This window comes from Leuresthes tenuis, unplaced genomic scaffold, assembly GCF_036924035.1.
Source record: "Leuresthes tenuis unplaced genomic scaffold, fLeuTen1.0.hap1 SCAF_24, whole genome shotgun sequence".
Taxonomy (NCBI): Eukaryota; Metazoa; Chordata; class Actinopteri; order Atheriniformes; family Atherinopsidae; genus Leuresthes; species Leuresthes tenuis.
Genome location: NW_027325378.1, coordinates 629769 through 641295, shown reverse-complemented (window position 1 = coordinate 641295; position 11527 = coordinate 629769). Strand labels below are relative to the sequence as shown.

Sequence of the window (11527 nt, the reverse complement as noted above, 5' to 3'; positions counted from 1 at the left end):
GAGGATAGACTTTAAAGTTCTGATGCTGCTCCATCAGAGGATAGACTTTAAAGTTCTGATGCTGGTCCATCAGAGGATAGACTTTAAAGTTCTGATGCTGGTCCATAAAGCTCTGAAGGGTCCAAAATGCATCAGTGACCTCCTGACCCAGTATGAACCTCCCAGACCCCTCAGGTCATCTGGATCCGGTTCTTTATCAGTTCCCAGAGTCAGAACCAGACCTGGAGAAGCTGCATTCAGCTTCTATGCTCCACATGTCTGGAACAAACTCCCAGAAAGCCTCAGATCAGCTGAAACTCTCAGGATTTAAGTCCAGGCTGAAATCTATTTTTAGCTGCATTTGAATAAGCTTGAGTTTCAAAACGGAATCATATTTTATCTATTGTTCTTATTTCTTTCTTTTGCTTAAATTTTAAATCATGCTTTTTATTTCTTCTGTTTTAATGTCTCTTTGAAGCACTTTGAATCACCTTGTTGTTGAATTGTGCTGTAAAATAAACTTGCCTTGAAAGTCAGTATTTGGTCTTTTACTCTTCAACACAGCCTGAACTCTCTTAGATGGTGATGTTGGTGTGAAGCATCTGGTTCAGACAGCTGTTTGAACATTCTCTTGCTGTTTTTCTTTCTTTTTGTTTGTCAGGTTGCAGGTGGATGACGGTGTGCTTTTGGTTTGTGAGCGTTGTGATAAAGTCTACCACACACACTGTCTCACACCACCTCTGGATCACATACCGGGCTCTGGCTGGACCTGCAAGGTGAGATGAACACACACACATCCTTTCACAGTAATGCACACACAGCTGTCTCAGTGTTGAACTCAGTCTTTTTACCCCAGAACTGCAGAGTCTGCCTCCGCTGTGATGTCAGGTCATCAGGTCAGTGGGCCAATCACCCGTTTCTGTGCGAGTCATGTGACCCAGCCTTGCCCTGCCCTCTCTGTGGCCACGCCCCTGACCTGTACAAACCACAGGAGTATCTGACCTGTACCTGCTGCTATAGGTACGTAAACAGCTCTCAGTCTGGTGTTGCCCGTCGAACACCTGAAACCTAAAGTGTGATGTTTCCTGTGTTGCAGGTGTGTTCATGCAGAATGCTCATTCCAGGCTGGGGAGGGCAGGGCGGGGTCTGAGGGTTACATTTGCTCTGTCTGCAGGCCTCAGGAGGCGGAGCAAATCAAGCACAGTCCTACCTCGCCCCCACCCATCAACCAAACCTCAGCCCTGCCCGCTAACATTTCACAGCCACAAATTCCAAATCACAAAGAGGCTCCACCCACCAGTCTTACTGCTCACAGTCCAGTCCAGCTCATCTGTTCAACACTGTCACCACAGAGACTTACTTCATCTCAGCTGGGTTTCACAGAGGTCCAACACAGTCCTACACCATCACCATCAAAACATCAGGGAGCACCTGAACTGTCTCTAGAAGAATTGCAACACAGTCCTCCACCATCTCCCAAAAAGATCTATAAAAGTCCCGCACCGTCTCCCTCAGACCTGCAGCAAATTCTTCCATCTATCAGAGACGTTCAACACAGTCCTGCCCCATCTCAGACCGATCTTCAACAAAACCTGGTGCAATCTCCATCAAAATATGAAAACAGTCCGCCACCATCTCCTAAAGAGATCTATCAAAGTTCTGCATATGAGGAGATGCAACATAGCCATGCACTATCTCCTAAAGGGCTGCACCAAGATCCTACACAATCTATAGAAAACCCCCACTACAGCCCTTCACCATTGCCTAAAGAACTTCAAGTAAGTCTGGCACCATCTGAAGTTCAACAGAGTTCTTCACCAGTTCCCACAGAGCATCACCATTGCCCTTCACCTTCTCCCTTAAAGCCTCAGCAAAGTCCTGCACCATCTCCTGAACAGATCCATCAAAGTCCTGCATCATCTTCTGGAGAGACCCATCAAAGTCCTGCTACATCTTCAAAGGAGACCCATCAAAGTCATGCACTGCCTCCAGAAGAAATCCATCAAAGTCCTGCATCTCCTACAGAAGAAATCCATCAAAGTCCTGCTCAGGCCTCAAATGAAACCCATCAAAGTCCTGCTTCACCTCCTGAAGAGATCCATCAATGTCTTACACCCTCTCTTGAAGAGATCCATAAAGGTCCCACACCATCTCCTGAACAGACTCATCAAAATCCCGTACCATCTCCTGAGGAGGTCCTTCAAAGTCCCACACCGCCTCCTGAAGAGATCCATGAAGGACTTGCACCGCCTCCTGAAGAGGTCAATAAAGGTCCTGCATCGCCTCCTGAGGAGATCCATGAAAAACCTGCAACCCCTTCTAAAAAGATCCATGAAAAACCTGAACCGTCTCCTGAAGAGATCCACGAAAGTCCCGCGCTGCCCCCTGAAGAGATGCATCAAAGTCCCATCCCGCCTCCTGAAGAGAACCATCAAAGTCCCATACCGCTTCCTGAAGAGACCCATCAAAGTCTCATACCGCCTCCTGAAGAGACCCATCAAAGTCCCATACCGCCTCCTGAAGAGACCCATCAAAGTCCCCTACCGCCTCCTGAAGAGACCCATCAAAGTCCCCTACCGCCTCCTAAAGAGGCCCATCAAAGTCCCATACCGCCTCCTGAAGAGACCCATCAAAGTCTCATACCGTCTCCTGAAGTGACCCATCAAAGTCCCATACCGCCTCCTGAAGAGACCCATCAAAGTCCCATACCGCGTCCTGAAGAGACCCATCAAAGTCTCATACCGCCTCCTGAAGAGACCCATCAAAGTCCCATCCCGCCTCCTGAAGAGACCCATCAAAGTCCCCTACCGCCTCCTGAAGAGACCCATCAAAGTCCCATACCGCCTCCTGAAGAGGCCCATCAAAGTCCCCTACCTCCTCCTGAAGAGGCCCATCAAAGTCCCCTACCGCCTCCTGAAGAGACCCATCAAAGTCCCCTACCGCCTCCTGAAGAGACTCATCAAAGTCCCATCCCGCCTCCTGAAGAGACCCATCAAAGTCCCATCCCGCCTCCTGAAGAGACCCATCAAAGTCCCATCCCGCCTCCTGAAGAGACTCATCAAAGTCCCATCCCGCCTCCTGAAGTGACCCATCAAAGTCCCATACCGCCTCCTGAAGAGACTCATCAAAGTCCCATCCCACCTCCTGAAGAGACCCATCAAAGTCCCCTACCGCCTCCTGAAGAGACCCATCAAAGTCTCATACCGTCTCCTGAAGAGACCCATCAAAGTCTCATACCGTCTCCTGAAGAGACCCATCAAAGTCTCATACCGTCTCCTGAAGAGACCCATCAAAGTCTCATACCGTCTCCTGAAGAGACCCATCAAAGTCTCATACCGTCTCCTGAAGAGACCCATCAAAGTCCCATACCGCCTCCTGAAGAGACCCATCAAAGTCCCCTACCGCCTCCTGAAGAGACCCATCAAAGTCCCATACCGCCTCCTGAAGAGACCCATCAAAGTCCCATACAGCCTCCCGAAGAGACCCATCAAAGTCCCCTACCGCCTCCTGAAGAGACCCATCAAAGTCCCCTACCGCCTCCTGAAGAGACCCATCAAAGTCCCATCCCGCCTCCTGAAGAGACCCATCAAAGTCCCCTACCGCCTCCTGAAGAGACCCATCAAAGTCTCATACCGTCTCCTGAAGAGACCCATCAAAGTCCCATCCCGCCTCCTGAAGAGACCCATCAAAGTCCCCTACCGCCTCCTGAAGAGACCCATCAAAGTCTCATACCGTCTCCTGAAGAGACCCATCAAAGTCTCATACCGTCTCCTGAAGAGACCCATCAAAGTCCCATACCGCCTCCTGAAGAGGCCCATCAAAGTCCCATACCGCCTCCTGAAGAGAACCATCAAAGTCCCCTACCGCCTCCTGAAGAGACCCATCAAAGTCCCCTACCGCCTCCTGAAGAGAACCATCAAAGTCCCATCCCGCCTCCTGAAGAGACCCATCAAAGTCCCATCCCGCCTCCTGAAGAGACCCATCAAAGTCCCATCCCGCCTCCTGAAGAGACCCATCAAAGTCCCATCCCGCCTCCTGAAGAGACCCATCAAAGTCCCATCCCGCCTCCTGAAGAGACCCATCAAAGTCCCATCCCGCCTCCTGAAGAGACCCATCAAAGTCCCATCCCGCCTCCTGAAGAGACCCATCAAAGTCCCATCCCGCCTCCTGAAGAGACCCATCAAAGTCCCATCCCGCCTCCTGAAGAGACCCATCAAAGTCTCATACCGCCTCCTGAAGAGACCCATCAAAGTCCCATCCCGCCTCCTGAAGAGACCCATCAAAGTCTCATACCGCCTCCTGAAGAGACCCATCAAAGTCCCATACCGCCTCCTGAAGAGACCCATCAAAGTCTCACACCGCCTCCTGAAGAGACCCATCAAAGTCCGACACCGTCTCAAGTGGAGATTCATGAAAGTCCCTCATCTCTAAAGGAGACCCATCATAGTCTTCCATCGCCTCCCAAAGACATCAAAGAAAGTCCTGCTCCATCACCAAAGGACACCCATCAAAGTCCCTCACCCTCTGCAACCAAGACTCATCAAAGTCCTGCACTGCTTCCCGAAGAGATCTGTCAAAGTCCTTCTCCATCTATTGAAGTAGTGCTTCTACCATGTCTTCAAGAGGTACATCACAGTACTGCACAGTCTCCAACAAATCTCCATCAAGGTCCTACACCATCTTGGGAAGGAATCCAACCTAGTCCTGAATCATCTTTCTCAGACCTCCAAGAAATTCCTGTACAATATCCCAAAGAAATCCATCAGAGTCCTGTGTTTTCTCGCACTGAACCAGCAGAGCTCCAAAAAGGTCAATCTCCCACTGCTTCTGCAGAGTACCTGGAAAGTTCTTCATCATTTCATCCTGATCCAACAGAGTTAGGAACTAGCTTCTCACCATCTTACCCCACTCATGCTGATCAACAGGAATGTCCCACATCAACTCACATAGTTTCACAAGAACCCCAGGAAAGATCTTATCCAAGTCCAGGAATACATCAACAACACACTCGCTCTGTTCCAACAGAGCTTGAATTAAGTCCGAGGTCATCTCCTCCTGGTCCAGCTAAATTTCACCAAAGTCTTGCTAATGATTCTTCCACACAGGCCCAGCAGAGTCCTCAGCAGCCAAGTTCCACCTCCTTTATTTCTACAAAGGATCATCAGAGTCCAGGGCTGGATAGACCTATGTCATGTATCATTGAACATCATACACCACAGAGCCAGGCCCAGTCATTGCGTAGTCCCATAACGGTTCATCCAGGGTCCTCCGAGCCTGAGCAAAGCCCTCCACACCATCCGGAACAAGACAACAAGGTCAACACGTCATGTAGTCCCGCAAACAGCACTATCTTGCAGCCTCACCATAGTCCACCACAAGAAGGGCATAGTCCCTTACAAGTTGGCACATCACCTCCACAGAGTCGCACAAAAAAAGCAGAACGGACTCTAGACCAGGGGAACCCTGGATCAGACCTTGCACCATACATTTCTAAACTGGAGGAGGACCATCCACCAGTGCCCTGCAGGTCTACCATGATAGCCACACCAGATGTATCACGGAGGCCCAGTTCAGCACCATGTAGCCCATCTCCATGCTCTGTCAGACCCAAACCATGCAGTCTGTCACAGCATGGCAGCCCAACACAGCTTTCATCCACAGAGGTTGGTATTCCTCCTTCTTCTGGGCATACCGCAGCATCGGCAGTCACCACAGAGCCGAGTCCTCACCCTGATAGCCAAACACTGGAAAGTAGCTCCATCTGTAACCTGTCCACAATGCTCTCTACAGGGAGTCCCCTTGACTCCCCCAGTCCCCATCATATCCCTGCTCTCCAGACACCAGAAAGCCTTGATCACTTCAGCACTTCAGTGGAACACAGTAGCCTAATGGAGGGAAAGCCTCCCTCAGTTTGTGACAGCCCGTCACCCTGCACAGAAGTTAGTTCTTCACAGGCTCCTCAAGCGCCTACAAGCCCTGCTGCCTGTCTTATGGCCCGTGAGGGCCCCACGTTAGTGGAGACTGGACCTCCAACACAACCAGCTGGGTACTCCACACAGCCAGTCGGCTCAATGGCACCACCTTTGAAATCCACAACAGAATCAGAACTTGCTCAGTCCACTCAAACCATCTTATGTCAGGATGAGGAGATGAAGGGCCACCTTCCAAGTCTCCAGTCAGAAACTAGTTCCAGTGTAGTCCACAGAGAGGCCATCAGTGGCTCTGAGCAGAGAACTACCCCTTCTGATGGTGGTTTATCAGAGCTCACACAGGCTCAGATGAGTCCATCACACACCAGCCTTCCACCCGGTCCCTTCAGTCCCCAACACTGCACTCTGACCCGTGCTGGTCCGGCTGATATGATGCTCGTCCCCTTAGACCATGACAAGCAGATGAGTCCCTGCTCTGCCAGTGCCGCTCAAAGTCCACCCAGGTCTAGTCCTGCTGGTCAAACTAGTCCTGTTCACACAGTCTTCTCCGGGCTGGTGCCAACACAGAGCTCTTCATCATCCAACCCAGTAGACTGCAGTCTTGCACATGCTACTGCCGCTGATATTAGTCAACCTCCAGCTCGGGCTTCAGAATCGAAGCATAGCCCCACTGGCAGTCCCTGTCACTCCAATCACAACACTGGATCCATCACTGGCCTTACTAGAGCTACACAACCAACCTCCACTTCAGGTCAAGGCCTGGATCTGGAGGATTATCCAGTAATTCTGAGCTCTGGTCCTCCCAGTGTGACTCAACTTGAAACTGGTCTTGTTAAACCTGCAGAATATGACCCTCAGCTGAGTCTGACAAGTGATCACTTATCTGCTGTTAGACCCAGCCCAACTAGTATTGAAACTAACAAATCACTGAGCCCCTCACAAAAACCAGATACTCCCCCTCAGTCTTCTGTGAGCCAAGGCAGCCCAGTCCATTCTTGTCCAGCTCAGGATAACAATGCGATACCTAGTCCCTCAAGCTCTGCCTCCTCACAGCTGAGCCCCCCCTCAGACACTTTCCCTTTACATGCTCAAGCCAGTTCTGCGCATAGTAGCCAAGATGCAAGTCCTGTTTGTGGGCCTATGGCTTTACCAAGTCCTGGAGCTTCGAGTCCTGTGCAGCCAGAACCCAGTCCTGGTCCTAGTCTTGGTCCTGGACCTTCTAGTCCCATTCAGCCAAAGACTAATCCTGGTCCTACTCATGGTCCTGGACAATCTAGTCCTGTGAAGCTACAGTCCAATCCTGGTCCTATTCTTAGTCCTGGACAATCTACTCTTGTTCAGCCAGAGTCTAGTTCTGGTCCTGTTGGTTCCATGCTCAGTGAGGCTAATCATGGTGGTGGTCCTCCTGGTCCTGTTCCCACCCCCTGGGAGTCTGAAACCAGCCTCAGTCATTTTTCCCCTGGTCCCGTTTGTCCGCATCATCAGACAGAACCCGAGATGGAGTCTGCAGCTGCTGAGGGTGAGTATCAGGAGTCTGCTGCAGGTGTCGGTGGAGACTCTTATGGTTTTTGGTGATCTAAACTCCTCTTGTTCCTGCAGTCGTCAGAGAAGATGTAAAGCCTGTTGGTGTGGAAGGAGGCGACAGAGGAGACCAGGAGGAAGAGGAGAGGGATCAGAGAACTGTTTCAGTTTGTTCTCCTTCAGGTATGCAGGAGATGACTTTTACTTTCTGTAGAAAGGTGTGTTTACATCCTTCAGCTTCAATAAACATAGAAAAAGTTTTGTTTGCATTTCACAAACAAACCAAAGAGCAGCACCAGCCGGACTGTAAAGATATGCTTTAAAGATACAATTTGCTCAAGCTCAATTTGTCAGCAGATGTTTCTGTTTCTAGTGGTCTGGGTCTGTGTTTGGACCTCCATGCTGAGTAGGTCTGGTTCTGAGCTGGTCTGGTTCTGAGCTGGTCTGGTTCTGAGCTGTCCTGGTTCTGAGCTGTCCTGGTTCTGAGCTGTCCTGGTTCTGAGCTGGTCTGGTTCTGAGCTGTCCTGGTTCTGAGCTGGTCTGGTTCTGAGCTGGTCTGGTTCTGAGCTGGTCTGAGCTGTCCTGGTTCTGAGCTGGTCTGGTTCTGAGCTGGTCTGGTTCTGAGCTGGTCTGGTTCTGAGCTGTCCTGGTTGTGAGCTGGTCTGGTTCTGAGCTGGTCTGGTTCTGAACTGTCCTGGTTGTGAGCTGGTCTGGTTGTGAGCTGGTCTGGTTCTGAGCTGGTCTGGTTCTGAGCTGGTCTGGTTCTGAGCTGTCCTGGTTCTGAGCTGTCCTGGTTCTGAGCTGTCCTGGTTCTGAGCTGGTCTGGTTCTGAGCTGGTCTGGTTCTGAACTGTCCTGGTTGTGAGCTGGTCTGGTTCTGAGCTGTCCTGGTTGTGAGCTGGTCTGGTTCTGAGCTGGTCTGGTTCTGAACTGTCCTGGTTGTGAGCTGGTCTGGTTCTGAGCTGTCCTGGTTCTGAGCTGGTCTGGTTCTGAGCTGGTCTGGTTCTGAGCTGGTCTGGTTCTGAGCTGGTCTGAGCTGTCCTGGTTCTGAGCTGTCCTGGTTCTGAGCTGGTCTGGTTCTGAGCTGGTCTGGTTCTGAGCTGTCCTGGTTCTGAGCTGTCCTGGTTCTGAGCTGGTCTGAGCTGTCCTGGTTCTGAGCTGGTCTGGTTCTGAGCTGTCCTGGTTCTGAGCTGGTCTGAGCTGTCCTGGTTCTGAGCTGGTCTGGTTCTGAGCTGTCCTGGTTCTGAGCTGTCCTGGTTTAACTCGTTTTGCTTTGTCTGCAGGAGTCCAGCCCCTCCGTTCTCCACAGACCCCCCTTCTCATGGAGGAGGCCACCAATGAAAAAGAAGCAGAGGCGGGGCCAGTGGACAAAACTCCTCCCTGTAATGACAGCGGTTCTGAGAGCCTTTTTGAACCTGGGACAGTCGGGTCAGAGCCAACCAAAGACGAGCACAAGTCGGGTGTTGAGCCTTCAGAGAAAGAGGCAAAGGTGCAGCAGCCAATCAGTGAGGAGCAGGAAGCGGTGGATGAGGAGGAGGAGGAGGAGGACCCAGTGAGCCCTGTGCTCGACCTGGACCACTCTTTAGACATGGAGGTGATGGAGCTGATGACTTCCTCCCTCCCCCCCGCCCTTTTGCACCTGTCCTCCCGCAGGGGGAAGGGGCGGAGCCTCAGGTCTCCTCCCTGCTATTCCAGGCCTTCAGACGATCTCTCCATCCGCCTTAGACAGTCTCCCTTCTCCACCGAGGCCTCCCCTGAGACCTCCCCCGCCAGAGTTCCCATAACGCCACCTCCCCTCACCCCACCCTCACCCCCTCTCAGGTCCTCTCCCTCGTCCAGGGAGTCCCCGCCGTTTTCCAAGGTAAACCTAACGGCAGGCGACTGTGACGCTTCCTGATGTTCTCTCAGCTGCTAAATTACCTGATTTCCTGTTCTCAGTTGCAGGCTCCTCCCACCACGCTGTTCCCCCTCACCCCAAAGATCGGCATGGGCAAACCCGCCATTTCTAAGAGGAAGTTCTCTTCCGCCAGAGCCCGGGTCAAACAGGTATGTACTGCTGAGGGACTGCAAACACCACACATTTCAAAGATTTTACGGCTGAAGCGCCCCCACCCTGAATAAAAAGAGGCTGAAACTCCCACGTTTACATCAAATCATGGTTCTACCACTAGATAACAGACATGTTTTATCTGAATATCCCTGAATTAAGGGGTCTTCATGTGACGCCGTTAGCTCACAGCTAACAGGAAGTGTTCGGCCGTTAGCTCATGCAGCTAACAGGAAGTGTTTGACCGTTAGCTCATGCAGCTAACAGGAAGTATTCGGCCCTTAGCTCATGCAGCTAACAGGAAGTGTTTGACCGTTAGCTCATGCAGCTAACAGGAAGCGTTTGGCCGTTAGCTCATGCAGCTAACAGGACGTGTTTGGCCGTTAGCTCATGCAGCTAACAGGAAGTGTTTGGCCGTTAGCTCATGCAGCTAACAGGAAGTGTTTGGCCGTTAGCTCATGCAGCTAACAGGAAGTGTTTGGCCGTTAGCTCATGCAGCTAACAGGAAGTGTTTGGCCGTTAGCTCATGCAGCTAACAGGAAGTGTTTGGCCGTTAGCTCATGCAGCTAACCGGAAGTGTTTGGCCGTTAGCTCATGCAGCTAACAGGAAGTGTTTGGCCGTTAGCTCATGCAGCTAACAGGAAGTGTTTGGCCGTTAGCTCCTGCAGCTAACAGGAAGTGTTTGGCCGTTAGCTCCTGCAGCTAACAGGAAGTGTTTATACAGACGGAAAGGACAGGGCAGCGAAGGAGGGACGGGTCACCCGTGGTATTGACGGGGAAAAGGTGGATGTAGGTGGGCACAGGGAGGCTCTGATTTGCTGATTGATAAGATATCGATCAGGTGCAGCCCTGTTCTCTTGGTGGATGATGGGAAACGTGCTCTTCTCCTCCTCATCCTCACTTGTCAGTCACTAACTCTGCATCCAGGCTTTCAGCATGTTGGTCCTCATGCACACCCCCGCACACACATGCACACACGTGCACACACACACACACTCAGCATGTAATTCAGGCATGAAGCTCCTCAAACTGATCAGCTGATGATTCTCATGATGACATCATTCAGTTATTTTGCCTGTTTTTATTTTCTTTCACTTTGACATTTTGTTTTGTGGCTGTTTGCATTTATGTTGCTGCATTTTGTTCCTTTTCTTCCTCCTCCTCCACCACTTCATTCACCTCCTCCTTCTCCCTCCTCCTGCCTGACTCAGGGTTCGTGGTGGAGCAGTCGCAGGGCGCTGAGCCCTGCCTCGTCCTCCCAGGACTCCATGGGGGAGGCAGGGTGGGATAGCCCAAAGCCCCGCCCACCGGACTCCCCCCTGTGGAGCATGAAAGTGGTAATGAAGCGCCCCTTCACACCTTTTACCCTGACTGGCTCTAACTCACTGTGTGTTTGACCTGATACATGTTGGTGTTAGAAACGAACGCACTCAGACTTTAACACGAGTACTAACTGTCTGAGTGTATCCACCCGTCTGAGCAGTTTGTAGACGACAGGAAGTGATGTCATCACAGGCAGACTCTGAAGACGCTGGTTAGAAGTCGACCATTTTGAAAATAATCAGCATCGACCGACACCTGAGCTGCTGTTACACTGATGTGACATCATCACCGCACCATAACTGTTTATACTGGCGCTTGCAGTCCCGATGGATGGTCCCTGCAGTCTCAACCCCTGAAGCCCCGCCCCCTGAATAACAGGCTGATAGTCCCACATTAACATTAGATAGCAGACATGTTTTATCTGAATTATCTCTGAATTAAGGTGTCTTCATGTTCAAAATGTTCCAGTAAACTGATGAATGAAATAAAACGCTGTATCAGTGACACCGTTAGCTCACAGCTAACAGGAAGTGTTTGGCCGTTAGCTCACAGCTAACAGGAAGTGTTTGGCCGTTAGCTCCTGCAGCTAACAGGAAGTGTTTGGCCGTTAGCTCATGCAGCTAACAGGAAGTGTTTGGCCGTTAGCTCATGCAGCTAACAGGAAGTGTTTGGCCGTTAGCTCATGCAGCTAACAGGAAGTGTTTGGCCGTTAGCTCATGCAGCTAACA

The 11527-nt window shown here is 51.2% G+C and overlaps 1 protein-coding gene across 10 annotated transcripts in view; it reads left to right on the top strand.

The window, feature by feature from the left end:
- Positions 1-11527, top strand: part of LOC140284933 (histone-lysine N-methyltransferase 2C-like) — an 87894-nt gene that overhangs the window by 24724 nt on the left and 51643 nt on the right. For 7 of the 10 annotated variants that reach the window (XM_072378977.1, XM_072378972.1, XM_072378970.1 and 4 more), the window contains exons 11-17: positions 641-755; positions 836-999; positions 1076-7428; positions 7509-7613; positions 8713-9290; positions 9368-9475; positions 10688-10813. In XM_072378977.1, coding sequence (XP_072235078.1) covers positions 641-755; positions 836-999; positions 1076-7428; positions 7509-7613; positions 8713-9290; positions 9368-9475; positions 10688-10813 — 7549 coding nt within the window. The remainder of the gene's footprint in view (positions 1-640; positions 756-835; positions 1000-1075; positions 7429-7508; positions 7614-8712; positions 9291-9367; positions 9476-10687; positions 10814-11527) is intronic. The other 3 variants (XM_072378976.1, XM_072378973.1, XM_072378978.1) reach the window with 3 other exon arrangements.